At 41.5% G+C, this 26,799-nt stretch overlaps 2 protein-coding genes across 2 annotated transcripts; both read right to left on the minus strand.

Moving 5' to 3' along the window:
• Positions 1-858: 858 nt before the first annotated feature.
• Positions 859-1,911, minus strand: foxd5 (forkhead box D5). Its single transcript, XM_035166596.2, has one exon. It carries the CDS (start codon positions 1,909-1,911, stop codon positions 859-861), a length of 1,053 nt encoding a protein of 350 aa, XP_035022487.2.
• Positions 1,912-3,654: 1,743 nt separating this feature from the next.
• On the minus strand, positions 3,655-25,137 carry cbwd (COBW domain containing). Its single transcript, XM_035166595.1, has 16 exons — positions 25,006-25,137; positions 24,012-24,131; positions 23,740-23,826; positions 23,161-23,257; positions 22,942-23,033; positions 21,549-21,608; positions 20,651-20,688; positions 19,027-19,073; positions 18,397-18,483; positions 17,849-17,893; positions 17,090-17,146; positions 6,916-6,967; positions 5,108-5,176; positions 4,962-5,027; positions 4,695-4,821; positions 3,655-4,269 (listed from the first exon to the last, which is right to left on the minus strand). The coding sequence occupies exons 2-16, from the start codon at positions 24,109-24,111 to the stop codon at positions 4,205-4,207; spliced, it is 1,089 nt and encodes a 362-aa protein (XP_035022486.1). The 5' UTR covers positions 24,112-24,131; positions 25,006-25,137; the 3' UTR covers positions 3,655-4,204.
• Between the last annotated feature and the right edge of the window lie 1,662 nt (positions 25,138-26,799).

Here is a 26,799-nt window from a genome sequence, read left to right on the forward strand (position 1 = left end):
GAGGCCGAAAGACAGAACTGAACACATTTTTTAATCCCTCGAAAAATACATCCTAAATAATAAATGTGAACATGTTTAAAAAAATTTGGAAATATCTCTATTATAAAATAATTATTATGAGGTAATGATAACTGTTATTGATATATTACTTTTTATTATCATATTAACAAAATGCTGTGATACTCTAAATATAGCTCTATGAAATATTGTATGCTTTTTAAACAAGGCGTGTAATAAATTAACTATTTGGAGACTCATTTCAAATTATTAATTTTGAGAAACTGAAATATGGCACAAATGTATTTGCTCCTTTTACCCATCCAGATTTTATTAATCATAAAAAACTAAACTGATTAAATGCTTTATTTTGAAAAGAGAGCAATCTAATGACTGTGACTACTTTTATTTATGTATCAATAAGAAAGTTTGCACCTTTATATGAAGAGATCACATATTCATGTATTGGTTGGAAAAAGTAGTTTTTAATTAAGTTTTGTTGTCTCTGTCTAAATCGACAGGATGATTATTATTATTTTGTTGTTGTTTTTGTTGTTCTTGTTATACATGCACCCAAACTGCACATTTTTGTTGGAGACATTAAAACAGAAAGTGTTGCAGGTATTTTTCAAGACATTTATTTTTACACCTTAATAACAAATACAAAAAACACGTTCATCAACAAGGATTTCCACTGCAGCGAGATTCACAAATATATTACCACTCATCTTATTTACACTGACTTCTTCTTTTTTAAGACATAACTTTGAATGTCAACTCACATAAATATCATGCAGTTAAAACATTTCTTTAAGAAACATGTCTCCACACAGACTCCAACACACAGGCACAGTTCAGTCTTCAGCAGCGAGGGTAGGCGAGTCGGAGCTGCTCGTTTATTAACGCGGCGGTGCTCAGCATGGCAGGAGGGCAGAAAGGAGTCCTGGGAGCCTGCAGGAGCCTCGGGACCAAACATGAGGGGCCCGACATGAGGTGACCGTACACGGTGTGTGGGCCCTGCTGTGGGTTTGGGTTCTGAGGGGCGAAGGGAGAGGGTTTGCTGATGATGCTGTCGATGCTGAAGGAGCACTTGGCCTGCGGGCCCGACTTTGGCTCACTGAGCTCTGTTGGGCACACTCTGAAGTCTTTGGCACCACCGCACTTCCCTTGGTTGTTCAGAGTTTGTGGTAGGAGGTGATAGTTGGAGGGAGGCATCATGATGCCCTCCTGCAGGGGCATATACCGGAGAGGAGCGGTGGGTGGGGGGCTCACCTGGCCCTGCACATAGTAAGGCTGCCCATACGGTCGCTGGAAGTTCATGCTGGAGTAAAACATAAGTCCATCTTTGCCAAACTCGGGCTGGTTTCTCTTGAAGCGCTTCCTTCGCCGCAGGAAGCTGCCGTTGTCGAACATGTCCTCCGAAGCTGGGTCCAGGGACCAGTAGTTGCCTTTGCCCGGGTTCCCAGGCTCCCTCGGGATCTTGATGAAACAGTCGTTGAGGGAGAGGTTGTGCCGGATGGAGTTCTGCCACGCGGGGAACTTTTCCCTGTAGTAGGGGAACTTGTTGCTGATGAAGTCGCAGATGCCACTCAGCGTCAGCTTCTTCAGCGGGCTCTGCAGGATGGCCATGGTGATGAGGGCGATGTAGGAGTAGGGAGGCTTCACCGAGCTGCTCTGGGCTTTCCTGGACGGCTGTGCGTCTGGGTAGAAACTGTTCTCACTCTCCCCCGACGAGTCCGGCTCTGAGGAGTCACATTCAGCACCAGATTCTGCTGAGGAGCCCGCGTCCGTGGAGCACTCGTTTCCATATAAACGTCCGTGGGTAGGCTTATCCTCGCCCACTATGTCAATCTCATCCTCCTCTGTGGGCGAAGCGGCGTGTTGCGAGGCTTCAAATTCACTGGAGAGAGTCATGGTCACACGTGGAACGGTCACGAACGCGTAAAAACTCTGCTGTGCCAAATGAGGCACAAATGGCTCGCCGTGCGTAAAAACCAAAAGCACCTAGTCATGCGTAAAAGCGCATCTACTGTGTGGTTCCTCTTAAGCCTCGTGTAGCGGCTGTTTACTGTGATAGTGAGAGCTGTTGGCTTTATATGTTGAGAGGCTGCAGCCCAGCAGGCCAGTCCCTTTAACCCTGTGGACCTATCAGAGTGGCCCCTCACAGCGGGGAGCAGGAAACAAGAATACAGGTGGGGAGGGAGCTGAAGTGCGCAGGGCCCATTCATGCAAAGAAAGACCAGTTTCAGTAGTGATTTATCGTGTTATATGGCAAACTCCTTGTGGGATTTATTAGAATTATGAGCTGGTACTAAAGAGCAGACAATATATATAAAATTTAAAAAGGATGATAATCACAGCAGCTTCACAGACTGTAAACCTCTGTACGCGATTTACGCACGTTGATATACTTTGGAAAATCACTTATTGCATTGACTTTGGTTTGTGCTCTCTGGGTTTTTGGAAGTTGTGAGGATACTGCTGTGTCTGTCCTCTCTAATCATTTGATATTACAAATCCCACAGCAGCACAGTCGGAGGTGGGATGCTCTTGGGAGTTTTAACACCACGCCTAACCCGTGATAAGAAACCAGGTGGCCCCCCTCGGAACCCCCGCGGGTTCGTTTAGTTTGCCACCTCTGGATGCCCGCGGGTGATGTGACCATGAAAATGGCCGTGGTGGGGCTCCCCGCAGCTCGAGAAGAAAGGAGGCAATGGTCGTCTTAACGAGACCATCAGCATCAGAATCGAGAAGGAAACGGCTCAGCTGCTCGGTGCGTTCAGGGCCACAGGGCTCAGCTCCGCTTTACGACCGGCGTGAATAAGCAGCGGAGTCATCCTCAAAGCAAACCGGTTCAACAGCGGATATGTGCCAAAGCCGTGCTGCTAAACCATCTCCATTGCAAATGACCGAGTTGGGAAAACTCCACCTATTTCCTCACCTGACCGGGCCTACTGTGTCTGTGTGTCTGTGTGTGTGTGTGTGTGTGTGTGTGTGTGTGGGGCATGGTTCTCTCATGACTGTGCCCTTGAAAGCATTATCAGCAAATCCCAGAAGATATAATTGTTGTAATTTGTTGAAAAGCACATTTTAAACGAAGCTGCAGACCAGAAGACTGCACCACACAGTTTGTCAATGCAACTGATGTGGAGTAATTGTATTTTTAAAGCAAATAAAGAACAATTTAAAAAAGAAAATATTTCGTTTGCATTGGGGCGAAGTAAAAATAGTTTTTAATTTAAGATTTATTCAAACCAGTAAAAACAGAACTGTTCCACTGTAAAAAAGCTGAATAAATAAAAGCAATCACATAGATTAGACCTCAAAACTATACATGTTTGTGTGGTGCTGACAAATTGTAATACTGTTATTAAGGAAACTTTAGTTGTAAAACATTGTTTTACAAACACACTGTTCTAATCATGGTCTGTTCACTAAATGCAAACTTTGAAAAGTCTTTGTATGCGTTTCAAAACACTGAAAGCTAAGATGTTAATGCTCTTTTCACACTTTGTTGAGTATCTTGTGACTTTACCACTTGAGCACGTAGTTGTTATATTAATAGTCTGCTATTGTGAACTACGTACACATTTTCATGATGTTAAAAATGTGAAAGTAAAACCTTAACATATATCAGAAAAATTACAGTGTAGCATCTTCAGAAAGAAAGATTTATTTTGAATAATTTAAAAATACAGGATGATAAAAGACAGAAACATGAGCGAGTCTCATTTACAAAATACAGTCTTGTACCAGATTTGAAACAGTAAGTGCATCACTACTGGGGCTCTATCCTTCAAACATTGCAGATTTTACAAGGCCTGCATTATTAAAATGCAGCATGTTGATTACATTTCTAGATTTTTCTGGTATCTTTTGTGAATACACACATTCTTACTTATATATTTATTTATTTTTTTTTGGGGGGGGGTCATATTTGGTAAGTTTCCAGGGTGTGAAGCACATCACGCAGTATTTAACTCAGGAACCACAGCAAAACACACACGCTGTAGCTTTTAAACCTGGTAAAACTACCGTCTTGATCACTACAGCACAGACGTCCTCTGACGTACCTCACCCTCACGAAGGAAAGGAATTTACATCTGAAACACACGGTCCCAGATCCACGGACGACAAGAGCCACAGCTTCTGCTCCAGACTCCAGTTTTTGATGTGAAGAGGAGAAAAGATCTTCTAGCTAATTTCTCTATGACTCCTGCATCACTCTGGAAATGAACTGTTCCTGCAGAATGTCCTTGTCCAGGTTCCTACCTGCAAATAACAATTTACAATTTCCCTGTACCTGAGTATGATGACAATAAAGATCTTGAATCTTGGAGTGACCATTAAGTACAGCAAAAACATATATATGTTGTGTGAGGACAAAATTCATATTTTTGCATTTTCTGCAGAATTTTAGGGAAGGAAATAATAAATCCATAAATTAAAGATACTACAAACTCTGATGGAGAATTACAGCAAAGAACTTCATGTGACAATTTATGCTAAAACTACTAAACTTTAAAGATATGGATTAATGTTAATGAACGACAAACATTAGGTGAACAATAGCATTGAAAAACTTTAATGTCAATTTTCTGCCAATGTGATGAAACTCATTGAATTGGCCGCCTTTACAGTGGTGGTTTAATAATTATGTAAAGATAAACATGTGAAAGAAGTGTGTGTGTCTTCACCTATGAAGACCAGTCGGTTGATCCGCAGGTTCTCCTCCCAAAGCTGTGGAGTCTCATTCAGCTCGTACAGCTCGTGGACCCCCTGCAGCATCACTTGGTGGGCGTTAGCTGCAAATGATACTATGCCCTGAAAACACACAAGTCACAAGTCACAAGTGACACATTAACCCGCACTGAATGAAGGATCTGGAGCCGCTTAATACGGATAATACAGTGGCTGTTATTGATCACTGCCAACACCGGGGTGCATACTGTTCTCTAATGTACCTTTAACCGGATGACGGTCATGGGTTGCCCCTCTTTGTTTTTGAACATCTTTTCCCATAAGAGCTCCTGAAACACAGGAAAGTGGGTGTTTACTTTTCAAAGCAGTAAAGGCAGCGGGTGAGCTACATGATGCAGAGTGTGTGTACCTGGATAAAAATATTCAAGGCGTCCTCAGAGAGATCTCCAGCCACTTCAAACGTCACCGTTAAAATACTCTGAAAATGACACAGACACAATTTTACTGGAATTCATGGAAAAATAATTAAATTGTTTTTCAATGCAATAGTGAAAGCATCTGTCAAATGTGTGAATGTGATGTAAAAGTAGCGAAACTACTCCAAAAGAATCCATTACAAGTAGAAAATACTTTGTTACAAGAACCTTCCGTAAGCACTAAGGTTTGAAAGTATATACGGTAATAAAGTATCAAACGAAAAAAAGAACTTGGTAAATGTCCAATCCAAAGTGTAATATTTTCTCATTTACACTATGTGTATGTTAACAGAACATTATACTTCAATGTTGTCAAGGAAGAGCTAAGTTTATGGACTAAATAAACTGTTGGCTAAAGTTTAATCTTCAGGAAATCATTTACAAACTGATCTTTAAAATCTAGTAGAAGTCACAAGTAACTAACAAGGTAACAAGTAGCTGTCGATAAACCAGTAATTTGAGTAGAAGTCATGAAATCAAAATATTCAAGTGAATTTAAGTACCTCAAATTAAACTGTAAGTTCACTGCTTGTTCAAGTCTACTTAGTTACACTGAGTAAGATACACGGATGGCACTTCTTTTAACATATATTTTTCTGGGTTTGAGGAATTAGCATAGTCATAATGAAACATTAAACAAAAGACGTGTTTTTTACGCCCCGGCTGATGACTTTGTCAATGACTGTGTCAAATCCCACGACTCCCAGCAATGGCACCTCGCTCTACTTCTCACACTCACACACACACAAGCTCCCCAATACTTCCTTACAGCATTAAAAGGGCACTTTGCAGATATTTGGGGGCTGGTGGTGGCGGTGGTGGGGGGGTGGTTGTGTTGAAGTGTTAAGGTTACACACTTCCTTGTCATTTGGTATAACAACAGAAAAACAGCATTCTCATTTACATGAAAAGAGCAACATGGGGGAAGGAGGGGGCGGGGGGGTCTGAGGGACGCTGAGCTTCATGCGGGAAAGGGGGACCCGGAGAAAACAGACAACAATGGCGTTATTTGCCCACACAAACAACCCCTCAGCCCTCTCCTCATCCTGTGATAAAAGTTCATGGTTATAAAAGCACCAACAAGATGCGGCCTAATTGCTGGAAGCGGTCATTTGCTCTACAGCTCAGATGAAAGAAAGAAAGAAATGGAATGAGACTAAATGGAGAGGATATTTCTTGTCATAATTCACATCTGCATGGAAAAGAACCTGACTTAAATGATGTTTGGTTTTGGGAATAAGTTGTATCTCTCTTCTAAAATGGTAAACTTGAGGTTTTCCCGTTCATATCTGACAATCCAGTTGTTAATTATCTGGTGAAATGCAGCCTCTGTACCACATTTTATGACATCTGGATCTAATTCAACCAGCTGCAGAGCCATAATATGTAGCCAAGACTCTGGCCAGTCTAGCCAATACAGTGACGTCTAGAGAAATTCAATGTCTGTGCCGCCACGTATGACCCGAGACTGCATCTATTTGTAGTGCGACAAGGAAACATCAAAAGCCTCAAGTGGATCTCGACACAAAACCCAAAGCGGGGAGGGAGTTTTCACTGCGGTGTCACAGCCTGGGGGAATGCAAGGCACAGATTTAGCCCCAGGAGAATGCATCCCCCCTTTTTTGCAGTCGGTAGGAAATGATGTGTTGAAATAAATTAGCAAACAAAACAAGGAAAACTTGAAGAGAGTAAGTGCAGGGAGCGAGTAAGTGTGAAACAGCTCCGAGCAGACAGACAATACCTTGTCGAGATGAGGGTTCGTCGGTTTCACAAGCCGGAGCTTCTCGGCCAGACTTTCAGAGGAGAGAAGATATTAAAATCCATGAAACTTGTGAGTCATTTTTAACTTAAAAAGGCTCAAGAGATGAAAATGCTGCATTTATCACATTCATCCAAAATTTATTCTAAAATACTCAAATAAAACTTTTAAATATTCTGCTTTTGTTTGTATCTGTCAGCTGCACAGTGGCGTATTTTACACCGAGTCACAGTGAGTGTTTTGTAGGATTTCATTTCCATCTCTAAAGTTTTCACAAGTCCATTTAGAGTTGCGTCATTAAGCACTGATACAGAACACTTTGTACTCTACTGTGAGAAACACGTCAATAATTTTGTTCTGTGTCCTCTCTGTTCTAGTTGCTGACATTAGAAGTTATTGTTTTGGTTTCGTGATCGATGGCTGTATGATTTTTAGACAGCTCTAAGACACCCCCCAAAATGGATTGTAAGATACTTTAAATAATATAAATCAGCATTGTTGTCATGTTGTGCTATTTCATAGTCTTCATTAGAATCACACCTGAAAAAGTTTCCCTTTAGGTCGTTTCTCAGATAATCTTTTACATGATAGTTTTAGAAACTTTATTTTTAATGTCATGATCACATTTTTTGTTTAACCCTGTTTTTGTTTTACATTTTGTGTTCCTATTGTACATTGTTTACATGTATCTCATTGTCATTGCTGCCTGTTGTAAAACAAAGTTCTCAACTTTCTTTCTTAATCAATGAACAAAGTTCTTAATCAATGAAGCTTTCCTGATAAATAAAGGCTAAAGAAAATGACTGTCTAAAGTGTACGATATAAGTAGAAGTGTCAAAAAAAGTATGTGAGCTTTTTTTTTTACTACTTTTATGTATGTCCTTGGTCTTTTCTGCAGAAGACGAGTGGATTATACCATTTTGGACTGTACCATTTTATCCGTGTGTTTCTCACAGTACAGCACAAAGTGTTCTGTATCAGTGCTTAATGACACAGCTCTGAATGGACTTGTGAAAACTTTAGAAATGGCAATTAAACCCTACAAAACACTCACCACCACCCCCAAATAAACTACAGCCCTTGTTCTCCCCATCAGACCTCACAAGGAGGCTAAATGTTGTGTCCAGCAGCTCGAGCCCTGTGTGCTGTTAGTGCCACACAGGCAGAGCGGCGGGGGGCCGCTTCAAACAGCCAGCATGGGATCGAGGGGAGGAGGGGCCCGGACTCTCAAAGGCAGGGGGAAGACGAGCTGTGTGTTGGGACATGGGGGACTCCTCGGGAGTCAGTGGACACACACAGCTCTAATCCTCTGCAGCTGGTCGCAGAGACACTGACCGAGGGCATGTAAGAGAGCTTTAACACCGCGGCCCGCTTCATTCACATGAAGAGATGAACACTGATGCTATTCATGAGAAAGACATTCTACAGGGGATACAATATGATGACCACCCTGTGGTGTAACAGGGGGACGCTCAATAAAGGAGTCTGTTAATTAGAGAGAAACACGGTGAGCAATAGTATCAAAGACCGTTGGGTACACAGTTCAGACAGGGAAGCAACAAAGGCCGTCGATGCAGCCAAATAAGTTCTTGATCCTTCACGGTAAGTTTTAGAATAGACACTGTACACGAGTACGGTCGATATCATCAGCAGACACACAGACCACTGACGGAAGTTTGTGTGACAGCTGATACGTTTCTATTTGTGTGGAGTTTGGGGTTGTCCACATGAGAAATGTTTGAAACAGTATTTCACTCAATATTGTTAAGATTAAAATCTAGGTTTTCCTTTGAATATTTGTTAAGACTAAAATCTATGTTTTCCTTTGAATATTTGTTAAGACTAAAATCTATGTTTTCCTTTGAATATTGTTAAGACTAAAATCTATGTTTTTCTTTGAATATGTGTCTGTGAAGATGGCAATGAAACTGAACTAAACAAGTGCAGTATGTTGGACAGGGGTGGGGCAGGGGCAGTTTGGGCTGAACCTGAATAGGTGGGAAAATGTGCGGCCTTCACATAGTGACTGATAGTAGCCGTTGCTGGCTGGTTTTAATCTTGAAGTTGATTGTTGTGTGTGGGTGTGTGCGTCACATCGCAGTTCAGTCTTGCACCTGTCTGATAATGCCTGTTTGAGAAGACTGTACATCTGTGGCAGACAATACACTGTACTTTAACTTGTTCTCATACCTAACTTACTATATTACAGCATAAACTCCATTAGCTTTATTTCAAAAATCACACATAGATGAATGCACTGTTTTCTTAAAAAACTGTGACATACCCTTAGAAAGAATTCAAGCAGCGGCCACTAGGGTCTGAAGGACAGATAGGAAAGACGTTGTTTTGTCTAGAAAATGCGCATGCCATACTGAAAGCTCACAAGCTGTCAGCCGATTCAAGGCTTGTTTTAAAAACACCAAACCAAACACTTTCAGAATGTGAAAATTTGTCCCAGCTACTGTCAAAGGAGGGACGAAACTGGGAGCGGCTCCTCATCATTGGCGAATTCCAGTGCCTTGAGGCTGGGACCAGCCTGTGCACTAGCCACGTGACTCCCCCTCCTGCTTAAGTTCTACCTATTATTATAAATATTGCACCCACCGTCCGCTCGGGGCGACTCTTGACTTCCCTGGCGGTATTAGGCGGCTTGCGGGTTGTACGTGAGTGCCCATAGCTATGTAGTAGCTGTTCATTGCTTCTAAATAAATACTTTTGAACCAGACCGACTCTACCATCTCTACCTAAGGAAAAAGAACACGACAAAATTTGGTGACCCGACGTGATCCTGTAGGGAACTTTGACCAGAAAGGCCGGAACCCAAAGTCGAGGCCGCCGATCGATTCTCTACATACTCACAAGGCGCCAACCTAAAAGGTAAGCAGAAACCTGTTAAAACAAATTCTGCATTAGTTATATAGGCATTGATATAGATTGTGAGTGTGCGGAGAGGAGAAAAGGAGGTAAACTATACCGTTCTGTGTTTTATGGAAGCAATGAGGGGCTATAAAATAAACAGAGGTCTGGGACCCTGTGAAAGGTCAGGGACCTTGTGTGGGGTCCGGGACCCTGTCTTGGCTCAGAAGAAACAAGATCAAGGGGTCTAGGACCTGCGGGACGGGCGCCACACCCTGTGACGCACGAACCTTAAAACTAATTCAGATTGGAGAAAAGACAGACGATTCATGCAATAGGGATCCGTGCAACCTAATCTGGGATTAGGGTGTGAACTGGAGGAAGGGGCTACCGGCACTGACGAGTGAGGATCTTAACTAGCCAGACACACCGTTGCTTGAATCGGGCACAAATTAAAAGATGCTGGGACCATAACGTGTTACGAGGACTGACAGATGAAGTAACTGACTAGAATAAAAGACTGACAGAGACCAAAAACTGACAACATAAAAATATAAGATTTAAGAGGTCTGAATGTGTGGGTATTTATTAAATACTAAACAATAGCGATTTGGAGATTGATTAAAGAACTTAAGGTAACTAATATGTGTGGGTAATGGAACTGATCCGAGTAGTCCTAATATGAACTTCATGTAAAGGAACTATGGTGACACAGCACTAAGTTTGATACAAATGTGAATGAAAGTGTGTGTGTGAAAACGAGTGAGAACCAAATTAGAGGAGATAACAAGAGGAAGGTCACCCAGCTGACAGAGACAGAATAAATAACGAAATAAGAAAAATAGAGCGAGGACGCCATCTGGTGAAGGATAAAAGAACGTACAACTAGCGGTGTACGCCTGCCACCTGGGGAGACCAAGGGACATTACAGCTCGGGTTACAACTGGTTTGACAGCATTGGATTGGCTTGTGTTTTTATTTTTTATTTTATTTTTATTTTTATTTTTTCCACTAAGAGACAAATGACGACGGGAACTTTTACAGTTAGAGATACACACCCCTGACATACCAACACAACCAACCCCGACCCACACAGATACACACATTACAGCAACATGTCACAGCACTAGCATATCACAACACCTCACTCCCGTGGGTTGAAGCACTGCCCTTGGCGCTCATGACAATAAGAAGTTCATCCAATGGTGTCACCCATCTATCCCCACATGAGCTTCTCACAGGACGGCCCATGCCAGGGCTCCTCCAGACCCTGGTTATGGACGGGTTGGATGTACGTCAGAGAAATTGACTGACTACATGAAAGCTTTAACTAATCTTACTGAAGTTTTGTCTGCAAAGGTCCAGGCGGCTGCTGGATATTCTGACGAGACCCCCACGGAGACTCCTGTTCCAGTAAGACCGGGTGATTGGGTGAGGTCAAAGTTCACAAGAGAAAGTGCCCGACCCTAGGTGGACAGGACCTTGGGAGGTAACAGAGTGTACCTCACATGCGATCCGAGTAAAAGGAAAAACAGGAGCAATTTGGCACCACCTCACACATTGTGTACCCACTGACCCACCTTCTGGTCTTTACGAAGTAGCCACTGATTTGGCCGACTCCTCCTCAAAATCTTAAAGTAATATGTTGACCACAAAGGAGGGTCTATCTGTATGTCTTGTCTTTATTATTTCCAAATATAAGCTTGTATACTCTACTTTAAACTCAGCTACGCACCTCTGAGTTCCATATGAGCAAAGAGAAACACGCAGATAATGTGAATGACGATGGAGATAGCAGGACTTCACCCTTCACTTTTCCTACCTGAGACAAATCCCTACTGCTTTCCATGATTTGGTTACAAGTGTGATTTCTAGTAATCAGGCAGTGAATTCTTATAATTCTAATAATTGTGTTTCTGTTGCTTTAAACTCCATAGATAATTAAGACATTCTAAATGATTTACAGGACTGTTGACTTTTTGTGACAAATTCTATATAATACTTTGTAATGAATTCAGATATTTAATTCCAGTTTAACTTTATGTTTGAGCACATCTTTTGTTTAATCAATTTTAGTGCTCCTATTTGATAAGATTATTAAACTGTTCTTATCCCAAGGTTGTGAAGGTAAAAGTTCAGTTAGTAATTGTCTCAACAATTTCTAATTGTACAATATGAATGTTTTGTATTTTAACAATTCAATTAGAGAAGCAGGTTACTGAGCTGGTAACATATATCCTGTGTCAAATATTTTTATGTATTCAAGAGCAATTTTCGTTAATGGGACTAGAGAGTCCATCTTATCTGGTATTTTAGTTGAGTTGTTTATTTTCTTATGTTTATTTTATTTTTTATTGTTTTATTAGATGTTTGTTTTATTTGTTTTCTTTATGTTTTATTCAAACAAGGATATTTTAATATTTCAAAATTCAAATTCAAATGTCAGACTGAATAATGTTCATTGCTCTTTGAAAAGGTGAACTTGCATGATTATGTTATAATATAATTTTTCCTAAAATGGTTTTAGAGTTATGACAATATATAATCCAACTAAATTTGCTATCGAGACCGCCAACCATAATATTTTATAGTGCACAAAATTAGAGGGTTCCTTGCACTGTTACACAGATCCAAGCAAAATTGGTACTGTGAAATGATATATCCTTAACTGAATAGAGATCGAATTTGGAGTGAAGAAGCAATTTCCACACAGAAATTCTTTATTTATTTAATTTTCTTTGTTTTTAGAATTGGAAGATAAAGACTACTTAAGAATTTTACTTGAGATTTTCACCCTTAGATATAATATGTGCTGACATTTTGCAAGTAAATTTTGTATCTGATGTTGTGATCATTTTATGATCACAAGGGAGGAATGTAAGGGAAAAATTTTACCATTATACCACACTAAATATTATCTCTGCTTATGCATACTATTTCTGCTTGTGTAAACTGCCAAATTGACATCAGAGCCACAAATCTGAGACTGTGCTCGTCTCCCCCAACAAGACCTCGAAGAGACCTTCAGCATGTGTCTGTGTCTTATCTCCTGGGATTTTAATATTCACTCAGTCCACACACGTAGTTCTCACAACACATAGTTCACACACACACACACACACTCACACAGTTCAACTCTTCACACACACACATCTCTTCATTGCATCTACATAAAAGCATACGCCTGCAACTGTTGCTTTGTCATTACAAATGCAGTGTGCTACCCAAGGAATGAATGTGATAAAATGGCCAATGAATGTGAACGAACAGATAAATCTGCACAGAAAAGTTTTCTTTGTATCCTACAGTGCCTCAGTGTGTCAGAGTGGACCACGATCTCGACTGTGCCCTCTTCAGAGACCTGAAGTGGCTTCAGCCCCAGCCGTGACCTCCGCCCTGTATTCCTCCACGAACAGAACAGCAGACACCTGCTACAGGTGTGGAAAGAGGGACGTTGGGCGAGGAGTGTCCAGAGGAACGGTGCAGCTGCTCAGGCAGATTTGAGGAGGGGGCCGGGAGAGAGCGGTGGATACTCTGATTCATTCGACGCCTGAGATACATGGTATCGCACCCACACCACACACACATTGATATTAGAAGCAATCACATGCTTAGAAATGAAAAATTACTTTTCTGCATTGTACATCACATGTTCATATGGTTCCTGATATCATATATAAAAACAATGGTTTAGAGATGAATGCAAAATGATAAACCTTGATAACACGTTTTGTGGAACACAGGCCCCAAAGTTACACCCACAGATACAATGCACAAACCCCTTAGGACAGCTCCAAAGAAACATCACCCTCACCCGGAGGATCACGCCTGCCAGCTCCCCGACAATAGTCTCTTAAAGACTCTTAAACATCTCCACTATAACAAATTGACTAAAAGCCGCACCAACAAGTCCTTATTATTTTGTTTTAGGAGTAGACATGACAGGAGCTGACCCAATGGGCATCGTTAGGATAAACGTCCGTTCCTCCTCCCCTAGAACTCAGCCTTCCCTTCCCTGTCTGATGACTCCCGAACTCTCCCCTGAATCCACCTCACCACTACCATCCCCACCCAGCTCCTGCGGTGCAATATTCGACGCCAGTACCGTTGAAGATGTGGTAGAAATAGAGACTGGATACACTGATGAAAACATATGGCTAAAATGGGTCCACTTTACCGCCCTTCCCAAAACCTCACTAATTGTATAGTCTGCAGTCAGCCCGGCCCACCTTAAACCACCACCCCGGCCCCTACTGATAGACTCGGATCGACCCGGTTTTGATTGCATGTATGGCTTACACATGGAAGCCAGTCCCGCCAACTGTTCTACTCTCAGTCATCTCTTTCCCCGCGCCAAACAACACGCTGCCCCTATATTTACTCCAGTAAAGGAAATTACACGTGTCTGACTAAAAGGTAACTCATCTCACAAGAGATGGGTTCGATACCGTCCTCCTGGTGTTCTAGAAACATCAATGTTACCAACTGGCACAACGCCACACAACTGGAGTGGCCCGCAGTGACCTCTTCTGGTACTGTGGAGGAAAACGCTTGAGGAACCGCCTTCCTTCAAACTGGAAGGTTTCTGCACACTTGTTCAATTGGCCATGCCCTTGACTATCCTCTCTCCCGCCCAGGACAACCCACTAGCACCGTCGACGAAGAAAACGCATTTTGACTTAAAGAGGGACTCACCCACATACATAGACACCATAGGGTTTCCTCGGGTGTTCCAGACCAATATAAATTAGTGGATCAAGTTGCAGCGGATTTGTGTCTATCTGGATATGGGTAACTCCCAACAAAACGTGGATCGCATTAACTACATCCATTTCAATTTCCAACACCTCACCAACCTTACTCGAGACGCCATAACAGGCCTATCCGAACAGCTCGCCCCTACGTCCCTTATGGTCACACAGAACCGAATGGCCCTAGACCTCCTACTGGCAGAAAAGGGTGGTGTGTGCACTATGATAGGAAGTTCTTGTTGTACATTTATCCCAACAATACGCCCCTGATGGCTCGGTGACCAGGGCCCTCTCCACCTTACGCACCATGGCACAGGACATGGCCGCAGACTCTGGAATTAACAACCCCTACATAATTGGATGAACACTGCATTCGGCAAATGGAAAGGGCTAATTGCATCCTGCCTCTCTCCTAGCTATCTTTCAGCTATCCTAGTCACCTGTGGCTGCTGCTGCATCCCTTGCTTTAGGACCTTGCTCAACCGACTCATCACCACGGCTCTGACCAAGGAAACCATGCCCCCCCCCACCCTATCAGTTGCTTTTGTTGAGTGGTGATGATGATGATGAGGGTGTGCATTGATGAGATGGAGGTTGGGAGTTCGTGGATAATCCCCAGTAATTGTTCACACCATGAAATGGTGTGAAAGGAGGGATTTGTTAAGATTAAAATCTAGGTTTTCCTTGAATATTTGTTAAGACTAAAATCTATGTTTTCCTTGAATATTTGTTAAGACTAAAATCTATGTTTTCCTTTGAATATTGTTAAGACTAAAATCTATGTTTTTCTTTGAATATGTGTCTGTGAAGATGGCAATGAAACTGAACTAAACAAGTGCAGTATGTTGACAGGGGTGGGGCAGGGGCAGTTTGGGCTGAATAGGTGGGAAAATGTGCGGCCTTCACATAGTGACTGATAGTAGGTTGCTGGCTGGTTTTAATCTTGAAGTTGATTGTTGTGTGTGGGTGTGTGCGTCACATCGCAGTTCAGTCTTGCACCTGTCTGATAATGCCTGTTTGAGAAGACTGTACATCTGTGGCAGACAATACACTGTACTTTAACTTGTTCTCATACCTAACTTACTATATTACAGCATAAACTCCATTAGCTTTATTTAAAATCACACATAGATGAATGCACTGTTTTCTTAAAAACTGTGACATACCCTTAGAAAGAATTCAAGCAGCGGCCACTAGGGTCTGAAGGACAGATAGGAAAGGCGTTGTTTTGTCTGAAAATGCGCATGCCATACTGAAAGCTCACAAGCTGTCAGCCGATTCAAGGCTTGTTTTAAAACACCAAACCAAACACTTTCAGAATGTGAAAATTTGTCCCAGCTACTGTCAAAGGAGGGACGAAACTGGGACGGCTCCTCATCATTGGCGAATTCCAGTGCCTTGAGGCTGGGACCAGCCTGTGCACTAGCCACGTGACTCCCTCCTGCTTAAGTTCTACCTATTATTATAAATATTGCACCCACCGTCCGCTCGGCGACTCTTGACTTCCTGGCGGTATTAGGCGGCTTGCGGGTTGTACGTTGAGTGCCCATAGCTATGTAGTAGCTGTTCATTGCTTCTAAATAAATACTTTTTTGAACCAGACCGACTCTACCATCTCTACCTAAGGAAAAAAGAACACGACAATATCTATTTTAATTTCGATTCTGGTCTCAGCTCAGGAAATTCAGCCTTGACTATAAGATACCAAGACCTATGTTGCATTTATCACCTTTACTAAACTCAATTGATTTCATTTAAATTTTATTCCAAATAAAACTTTACAATGAAAATCAGGGGTAACATATCTGTGCAAAATGAAAACAAAGTTGTTGTTTAAAACATTTTCACTGTGTTATGGTCTGAGTAGTGCAACTTCTTTGAGATTTATTTTCTTCTCGATTCCCCCATCCGTGGAGAATGGGAACGTGGCATGATGGTATTCTAGAATGAGAGGCGTGACGTGTAACATCATCTGTCCCACCATGCTGGCTCTGCCTTATACACTGAAACTGATCCGGCTCTGTGACTAACTCAACTGTCTGAATAAAGAAAGATCAATGGTCCCCCACCTAGTTCAGCTTAACTCTTGCCAATTTCGTTCCTATTTTACACAGGGGAGATTGAAGTATAATTTTTTTTATAAATTTGTTGTCATTTCTAATTCGACATTTGGAAACATTGCCAAAATACTGCGATTAAAAAACGAATGAAGCCTAGAACATGGGCAGGGCTCTGGAACAGGAGTCGTTCCCTGGACCTCAGGATGTTCTGAGTATGCACAAGTCTGAACAAACGACATGACAAAGCTTGAACATCATCATCATCATTTATCCGCCAGAGAGCAATGACTTTATAATGTCCCCCTCAGCACACGTCTTAGTCTCAGTCAATTTTAAGGGATCCTCAAAATATTTTCATAATTTTTTTTAAACGCTGAAACTAGGCTTTAACATAAAATGTGGTTTTTGAGTCCATTTCTTGACACCTAAAGACAATTTTTCTCAATAAAAACATTTGGTGTACATGAGAATGGGAGGAAACCGACTCACTTTGCTCCGTCCTTACTGTCGAAACAATGTAGATCCAGAACTTCAGAGAGATCCACCCTGTGAAAGAAGATCACTGCTTATTCACCTTTTTTCAATTTTAATTTAAATTCTGACTTTGACTTTTTATCTGTAGGTAAAAAAAAAAATTAAGCAAGAAATTCCAACACTTGACGCAAATTTGCTAAAAATAACATTCAGGGTAACCGAGTGAAGTGACTTCAGCGAGAAGTTGTAGGAATGTTTTTCTGATTAACCCCTCGCTGCACGCTGTCTTTCATGTCGTCACCCTGGTCTGAACTCTGTCGGGGGGGGGAGCGAAGCCGATCCGAAACACACCCCAACCTTTCATACACTTCTTGTGCTAGCCAGATGCTACTTGGGTGCAACAACACACAACATGCCAACATAAAACACATAAACACACATACTTGCACACGTGCAAGCTGACACACATGCAACCATGTTGGCTTGAAGACCCGGGGTCAAGGAGCAAAGACTTGTGGGTAACTGGACACCATTTGAAGGTTTGGTGTTTACTCAGGGTGCGCCAGTTTGTGTATTTATACGCGTGTGAGTGTTGGGGGGTTCTCACGAGCAGTGTTATGCCTGAACTGCTTCATCTTTGATACGAAGATCTGAGGAGCAGCAGCAGCACGTGGAGTTCATAGAGGGAACCTGGCCACAGAGGAACTACATGACCTTATCACACACACACACAAACGCACACACATGCACGTGCAAAAAAAAACAAACACTTACCTCGATCTCTGGCATTCTAGAATCTTGACGAGACCATTTATCGATCTGAAGTGAAAGAAAAAACATGAAGGTAATGCTATTTGTAATGTAAACATGTCCTAAATGTAAATATACAGCTTAATAACAAAAACCCTGATAAATGGAATGGCACCCAGTGTATATCGCCAGAGCCCAACTGTCCCCTTCAATTCAATCAAGATGCACCAAATTGTGCACACACAGATATCAGTCCCCTTAATATGCCTGATTTGTATCATGATCTCCATTATTCACAAAATGACAAAAAAAACTCCCAATCTCACAAAGAAAAACTATTCCTAGATCCGCCTCCCTAATCCAATGAGCTCCAAAAGTTAATCTGTTCCTCTTTGGCTAAAAACCCCACTTTTCCCACCAGGTTTCAAGAAAATCGGTTCAGCAGTTTTTGCACAATCCTAACAGACCAGCAAACAGCAATGAAAACATGACCTCCTTGGCTTAGGGGGGTGTTTAAAGAAATATAATCGTAGATGAAAGCGGATAATAAGCAGCATAAATAAGGTTATGACCTGACAGTGTCTCGGACTCGGTTTAGCTCGTCCTCAGTCACCAGGTCTGTCTTGTTGATAACGGTCAGGTCAGCGAGAGCAATCTGTCTGAAAAGGAATAAAATACAATAGATACAGTTAATTAGGCATCATGCTCTTCAATATCTGACAACCACTAACAGCAGATAAAACACTGTGTGTGTGTGTGTGTGTGTGTGTGTGTGTGTGTGTGTGTGTGTGTGTGTGTGTGTGTGTGGGCACGTTCCCATGCCATGCCAAACTCAAATGGGAGCTGAGTGTGTTCAGTTTGGAGGTGAAAACACAAACAGACAAAGAATGCGAAGGGTCGTGCGACTGCTCTTTCTTCATTAGTGTATTTATTCAACAAACCCACCACCACCATACAGCTGCTGGAGGAGACAGAAAGAGAGACGTCCAGGGAGACAGACAGAGGGGAGACCTATTTAGACCGTCTTTATGGAATATTTTGGCCATTTGGGGAAATGCACATATTCATGTTCTTTCCAAAGAGAAACCTGCTCATGTCAACTTGGCAAAAACTTTAAACAAGGTGAAAGAACGGGGCATGGTTCTGTCCTTTTACCTCCTAATCTCACTAAAATGTATTTTGTTGAAACTTTGAAAACATACCTGACTGCTTCATTCACGAGTCCATCAGATTTTTCTTCGGTCAGTTGCTACAGGGAGAAAAGATAGTGAACGTAACTTACACATGCATCCACAAAACTAACAAAAAGTAAGAAAGTGCTCAAGCCGAACCATTTCTGAAAAACATTGACATTTCACTCAACGTTTGCAACAGCCAACATAAAAAGTGGCAGATAGATTGATATAAGAATTGCCTGTATTTCATCCTTGTGAACCGAGTGACTTTCTGAGCACATGAAACCTCAGGAGATCCCTTTTCATTTTGTTGCTGTCCTGTGTCTTCACACTGGGGGATGCAGCAATTTCATCCAACAGTTTAATATCTGATAACAGAGAGCGAGCAGGAGGTGTTAATCTGGATCCTGACCCCTGAGCGTCAATCTGACATGAACCTGTCACTGCCCCAATCACCATAGCTTCAACTCTGACTGAAGAAATGACAAAAACAATAGATTAACCGATTTCTGCTTTGTATTCAATGACCTCTGCATCGAGAGACAAAGGCCTTTCAGAGGGTGTGAGGGGTTAAGACGCAGGTAAATCTGAAGCCTCTCATACAGACAGATGAGGGGAGAGGAAGGGGAGTGGATGTGACAGTCCTATTAAAAAGTTCACATCTCTGATATCAATTACTCCTTCACTATGAGTTACCCTCTCCTTCTTTCTGTCATCGTTTCCTTCCTTCTGTCTCTTTCTCCACTTGGAGGACAGATCAGCGCCGAGGCCATGAGATGTGTCACCTCACTGCCTGTGACACCTTCAAATTAGAGCCCATTATCTCGGTGTCACTTATCCTGTTCCTTTTAAATACCACAGGGAGGGCAGGGTGTGAGTGTGTGTGTGTGTGTGTGTGTGTGTGTGTGTGTGTGTGTGTGTGTGTGTGTGTGTGTGTGTGTGTGTGTGTGTGTGTGTGTGGTGTGTGTGTGTGGGAAACAGACACTCTCACAAGCTTTATTACTTATTTTTTGTTGTTGGTGGTCATGAGCAAATACACTTTAAATATGCTTCAAAGTTAATTTCTAATGCTGTCTTGATTCTTAAACAAGTCAAAGAGCATATACCGATATATAAGTTTGTCGATAATATCAGCAGATATGAACCGTTCGCAGAAATATCGGTGTCTGCGTTTATGTTTGCTGATGTGTGCTGAAAACTTTGATTTCACAGAATAAATAATACACATAAAATGAGTATTATGGTCACATTTTATGTAAAAATAGACTAAATTACATGTCTTCTTCATAACAACATCTCAGGAATGATTGCAAAACATATATATCTACATCTGTATCTGATATGTTTTACTTGCTAATATTGTATTTGCATCTGCCCCCAAAAATCCATATCGATTGGGATCTATATATAAAATGTAAGAAACCAACAGTCCAAAACCCAAAGATATAGAATTTACAAACAGGCAGACCAGGAAATATATAAAAGTTTCACATTAGAGAAGGTTGTTAATAAATGACTTTGGTAGTTGATTAATCAAGTATTACAATTGTTGACATTTAACTTTCTGCTCATTAAAATGTCCGTTTGTCCAACTGTCTCATTACTAAACAAGATACAACATCTCATACGTGAACATCCACTTATTACATACCTGCAGTCCGTACTTGGCATCGATGACGGTGACGATGCCTGTGATGAACGAAATGTACAAGTTATTAGAATCAGTAAAACGACAACTTGTGCACATTCTGTTGTGAACTGCCGTCGCCTTTTGGTGTTTAGTTTTGTCTGCTTGCTTCTGCCACTTTCTCAGCTATGCGAGGTAGACTTTTGGTCCGGCAGCCTGTCACAACAGAGCCAACAGCTGCGTATGTGGTGTGAGGAGCAAGACGTCGTTCATGCAAACACACACAGAGCAGGTAAATAAACTGTGTTACAGGCCAGGTACCATTTGGACAGGTCACAAAAATGTCTCTTACAAATTGTACTGTTGACCTTTCAACGACAGATGAAGCTGCTTTCAGACATGCACTGAACTCAAGACATTTTCTGGAGCTGCATGTGGGAACGCAAACGTCTAAATCAGTTACTCCAATCCTAACCAATAACCCTGAGGATGAAAAAGAGCAGCCATACACGTAGAAGACACCGGAAAATATGTCAATTTGGAAAGACAATGAGATTTGAGAGCTATTGGTTATAAGGCGTTTTCTGCAGCCAAATTTAGACGTCATGTTCCACGAATTCTTCTTAATATGTGAAAGTCTATTTTCCAGACATTTTAAAGAGTTCATGTCTGAAAAAGGCTCTATTGTGTTATTTGCAAGGAAATGCTTGATTTGTGCTGCATTTCCAAGTTGATCAGTCTTATAAAGCCATTTAAACACCACCAATGATCAGCGTAATGATTTAAATGGCAACATTAAATTACATAGTTCATTTTATGTTACATATGACAGACCAACGATATGTGAGAAATCATGTTTAGTGCAGAAAACAAAGTGAGACAGAGCATCAGGGACAAAGAGCATCAGGGACAAATATCTCACCGTCCAAATAAATGTCACTGCCAAGCTCTGCGTCGACCCAGAACATGGAGGCCACAGCGCCTGCCAAGGATATGAAATGTTATCTTAGATATAAACCACTGATATAATGAAAAGATACATATGCAAAGATCAGAAATTTGTAATTATAAATATTTACAATGTAAAAATTAATTCAGCTATTAATGATACAATAAAGTAGCGAATATACCAAGTGTTCAGTACTCATGAGCAGCAAAAACTCACATTTGAAAACCCTGCATGTTTTTTTCTGGCTGAGCTTTGTGGAGCAGATAAAACCAATATCAGAGGCTTTCAATTGTTTATCTCCTGCTCGTACATTTGGTTTGTTTCGATTTTCCTGTGAAGGCGGTTATTACAAGACCCTATGTTCCCGCGCCAGCCACAGCTTGTTCACATAATGCCCTTTCGTCAAGCTGCCGAGCGAGAATACGAAAGCATTGTAAATATTTGATGGATGCCTAATGAAAACACAGTTTTTGAGTGGCATGTTTCACATAACCCATCCAACCTCCTCCTGAACGGAAGGGGAGAATCCCTCGGGAGCCCTGGTGATTGACAGTGCCGCCGGAGCCAATGACAGACCTGTCCTAGCCGATAACAAGCCTGTCTCAGCCAATGACGTGGCAGAGATGTGAGGACAGCCTTGAGTCTGAGCCTTGCTCCGTTGGTTCTGTCTGTGGGGCCAAGTGGTGTGTGTCTGCCCGTGTCTCCCACCTCCTGACACCTGTCAGTTAGCGACACACCCCGATCGCCACAGCTGTCTAATAGCCTAAAATTGATTTCCTGATTCAAACCTGAGAGCTGAATGGACAGATAGGTTTCTGTTTTGACTGCCTTGATGTAAATAGGCTCCTTGGATTCACAGCAGCACAAGTCTGGAGTTACAAAATATTTCACTTCTGATGTGGGTTTCACAAAGAAATCTCCAGTTTTAAATATTTAGACTTATGGAATTGATCCATAGGTCATTCCTTAAATATTGTGCCAGGAACACTAAGCTGTTCTGAGTAAGATAAAAAAGACAGAACAGACTCAGAGGATCAGAGTCCAGAATGGTGGCATTAATAGTCAACATTCAACAGGGCGACTCTAACATGCAACAATAAAACTGCTGGATTCTCTCAGATATTCTTTAAGTACATAGAAATCATGTACTGCTTCAATCCAATTTAGTTACATTACTCAACTATTTGACACAAGGATATGAAGACCTCACTCACGTTGTTTCGGTCTATACTGTCAGTACCAGTGCCACATTCAAGAATACCTGTTGAATGCAGTCTTAACCTGTTTTATTTTAGTTTTAACATTTGAAACTATGGTCTACAACCACATACTTTTTTTCCAATATCTACTCTTGCAAAAATCGTACCTGGATCAGCGAGTCCAGTGGTTTCTAACAGGATGTAGTCAAACTTTCCTTTCTTCTCCATCAGGTTCTCAATGGCTTTAAGACCATTGTCCCTGAAAACATCGAAATAACACATAATTTCATATATGTATTGAATTTGTGACAAAAACCACATAACAAGTTAGAAGCATCCTTAGATCCTGTTAATTGACAACAATATCAGACAGTTAATCTCCATACTTGACCGAGCAGCAGAGGCAGCCATTTCTCAGCTCCAGCCACTCCTCGTACAGCTCCCCCCCCTGGCTCACTGCGAGAGACTTCTCCAGGGCACTGCCTGCAGAGGGAGGAATTACAGTCACTGATACAGAAAGATGTCAGTCTGCTGTCAAGTAATATAAACAAGAATTAAAGGGAAATCCAGAACTTTCAAAAAATTAAAAGACGCAGGATTTAAAAGGAAACTGGATTTTAAAATCAGTTCAATGAAAAAACGCTGGCGATTCTAAGCAGAAAAACTGTACAACACTGATACCGTAAGAAAATGACATGTGTGAAATTGTACTGAGGTCAATGTGAATATAAAGTATAATATCTGGCAATCTGTGGTACATGGTGAAAAACTCATTTTACGAGCTGCTCTGGGTTCAAGGCAAAACGTTACTCTGCTGTCCTCTTGTGGAAATCTCTGATAATACAACAATCCCCCTACAACACATTTGTAATATAATGTTTTATATGTGTGTAGTGCATCTTCTGACTAAAAAAGAAAGTTGTGAATATGAATTTGTTGTTCTCCAAAAGACACGATGAGTTTACCCTCTCCAAATTCATTGAGTATGACGGCGATCCGCTTGTTGTGCTGCTCTGTTAATATGTAGTTCAGGAGCGTGGTCTTTCCGGCACCTACAGAGAAACAGGAAGCACTTGTGAGCAGCACTTACAATAGAACACATTCTTATCATTATGAGAGTGAACAATAGCCTGGTCTAGGATCAGAGCTGCTATTGTTTGTGAGGAGGATAGACTGTGAGATTATAATCCAGTTGATAATCGTACTAAAGCCATTTGTAACACAGACAGTCTCTCACCGAGGTAGCCTGTGATGATGGTGACAGGGATCTGCTCTGCAGTAGAACCGGCCTGGGCGGCGATGGGCACCAGCTCTGGGCAGTCATCGTCCTCTTCCATCACCAGAAACACAGCTTTTCCTGCAGGGGCACAAGATGGAGCAGATGAGATGAATCTGTACAGAGACACATTACAAACAGCCACTGACAGATTCAAGTGTAAATAAGAAAACTGGGAGGAATTTGATCTGGTCAATGACACTTGAGCCATGTGTAGAAACGAGTAGATGGCCAAAAGGTTGGGCTATAAAAAACTAATTATCACAATATAATTGTTATCGATTGTAATAAAGCAATAGCTCAAAATATATCGATATATTGCTTATGCATTGTGCGAGCATGGTGAAGAGGTACACCACAATTGGTTTTAATGTTCTACCTCTATAACTTTACTCTGCTTCACTTGACTTGAATGAAACTTGGCACAGATCATGTTCAGATGTTGTGCTGTGGATTTGTCTGTTCCCTGTACTTATTTGAAATCCAGAGGTGACCGGCCGTTTGCAGTCGAAGCTCCCAATCCATCAGATCTGCTGAATCTGCAGTTAGCTTTGAGCAGCTGCTGAATGGGATATGCCTTTTTATGAATTATCTCCATTTCTTTTCTTGTACATGTGGTTGTCTGTATGCATGTTTGTATAAATGTATGTATGGATATGGTTATTTGTGAGAGATTACTCATATGATTGTTGTGTAAAAGGCAACATACAGATTGTTTACAATCCCATTCACATTCAATGACCTGTCAGTCTTCATCCATCCCTCATAACAAGTCATAACAAAACAGAAATCATAGAAGAAGAACATAAACGACTCAGTCTAGTTCTCGGTAAATAAACAGTGCAGGAGCATCGCATAGAAAACGTGGATTTTACATCCTTCCTCCTGCTCAATGCGACACGACAGCACAACATAAGCGACATTCGTGGTTTCACAAAGGCTGGAGAGAAATTACCTGTTGTCGATGTTCAAGGTTTTCACCACAAACCCTGTTTCCCTGAGCGCTGCTGAGGATTCACCGTGGATACCAAGCGATTTGACAACGTGCTACACTGTTGAGGCTCCGCTGGAAACCCTGACGCAGAGATAATAGTTCCGCCTCATGTTAGTTCACGGTCAGTCCGCAGAAAGGAAAAAACATGGTTATAAACACCACAGAGTTGGACACTACGGAAATTATAGATAAGTAAAATATGTCTTGATAATATATATACACAAATATTTATAATTTGTCTCATTCTCATGAGCAGGTTTGTCGAAGAGATTTAGTGTGATGACACACTTTCACCATAAGGGGGCGGCAGAAAGTTGTCCCTGCTTCAATCTACTTTTCCCACAAAATAATTTATATAGTTTAGAATTTAATTAAACAAACAAAACAACAATTGTAAACATCACATCCCACTAAACCAACAGTTTTAAAGTTGGGACTTTATAGAAGTATTATTGTCTCAAAAATCAACAGAAAACTAGAAAAGTATGTAAAAATCACCTGCAGTTGTTCAGGTTGCTCATTAAAATGTCACTTTAGGGAGGGGTTACCAGATTTACTACACAGGTTGATGGGTGTGACCTTATTGTCTTGTAGCCAATGATGTCTAAACTCTGTTAATATTTCCCTGTGCTGTGCAATTCAGTGCATCTCAGAGTCAACTTGTTACTACAACCTGAGAGGTGAAAGTAAAAGTAAAGGTTTAGCAGGCTCGAGGTCTTATATGATGTCATCTTGTATCTGATAGACTAGAAAATCAAAGACTAGTGACCCCGACACCCTGTGCTGTAGCTGAGAGGAATGATCTGAAATTTATTTTGTCGAGTAGAATCGCAAAAACAATTTATTTTCAGGATCAAGACTGTTTCTACGTCTTGAGATGAATGCGTTGGATAAAGATGTAAATTCTTCATAAATTGATCCAATTTTTTTTAATCAAGAACCACTCAATATGTGAAGGAGAAGAGGATCTGTGGTTAGAAGAACAGTGGGAACATAGGGCCTATTATCATATATTCCAATACGTTTCTATCTATCTAATAGATAGATACATATTATCTAGATAGATAAATATTATCTATCTATCTATCTATCTATCTTTCTTTCTTTCTATCTATCTATGATTCTTTCTACATTTTGAGACAATTTCTTTTATCAAGAACTACAACATGTGAGGGGATCAGAAGAACCCTGGGAACAACTTCCCTTTCCTGCAAGTTTGTTAGCATTTGTAAGCTACGCTAACCCTATTGTTAGTGTTGTTGTTTAGCATTTCCCTGATAGCATCATACTGGTATGTTAGCCATTAAGAAAGTTTGCATCTATCTGTCCATAAAAACATTGCTTTAAAATTTGTATTGATGGATCAAAACAAGTGCAAGAGCTTATTTAGCCAGCGAGGGAGCGCGCGAGACTCAGGTCTCATCCCGCTACAGCTCGCGCGCACATCCCCTCCCACTCTCTCTCTCCCTTTCTCTCTCTCCCGTTCTCTCTCTCTCTCCACGCACGAGGATGTCTACAGTTGAACGCGGAAGTTTCCACCCAGCAGCATCGAACCTGTCGCCACAGACTCCATCATGACGGAGGAGCAGCAGCGGAGAGTAGGAGGAGGAGGAGGAGAAGCGGAGCGTCAGTGACAGAGAGGCGGCGAGAGAGAGAGCACACGAGGGGGGGGAATCCAACCAGCAGCACCGCTCCACTGAACTGGACTTCAGACTGTCACATGGCTTCGCTGGGCAGCGCAGAGAGACGAGCCTT

The sequence above is a fragment of the Hippoglossus stenolepis genome, chromosome 9, assembly GCF_022539355.2.
Source record: "Hippoglossus stenolepis isolate QCI-W04-F060 chromosome 9, HSTE1.2, whole genome shotgun sequence".
NCBI lineage: Eukaryota > Metazoa > Chordata > Actinopteri > Pleuronectiformes > Pleuronectidae > Hippoglossus > Hippoglossus stenolepis.

Bases quoted from the DNA above. Each gene is read 5' to 3' on its own strand.
- cbwd (XM_035166595.1), bottom strand. From the start codon at position 24,111: ATGGAAGAGGACGATGACTGCCCAGAGCTGGTGCCCATCGCCGCCCAG. The intron at 21,609-22,941 runs GTACGATTTTTG...TATCCTTGGCAG, and splicing joins CACTGGACTCGCTGATCCAG to GCGCTGTGGCCTCCATGTTC. The intron at 6,968-17,089 runs GTGAGTCGGTTT...CTCCTCTGAAAG, and splicing joins GACAGTAAGGACGGAGCAAA to TCTGGCCGAGAAGCTCCGGC.
- foxd5 (XM_035166596.2), bottom strand. From the start codon at position 1,911: ATGACTCTCTCCAGTGAATTTGAAGCCTCGCAACACGCCGCTTCGCCC.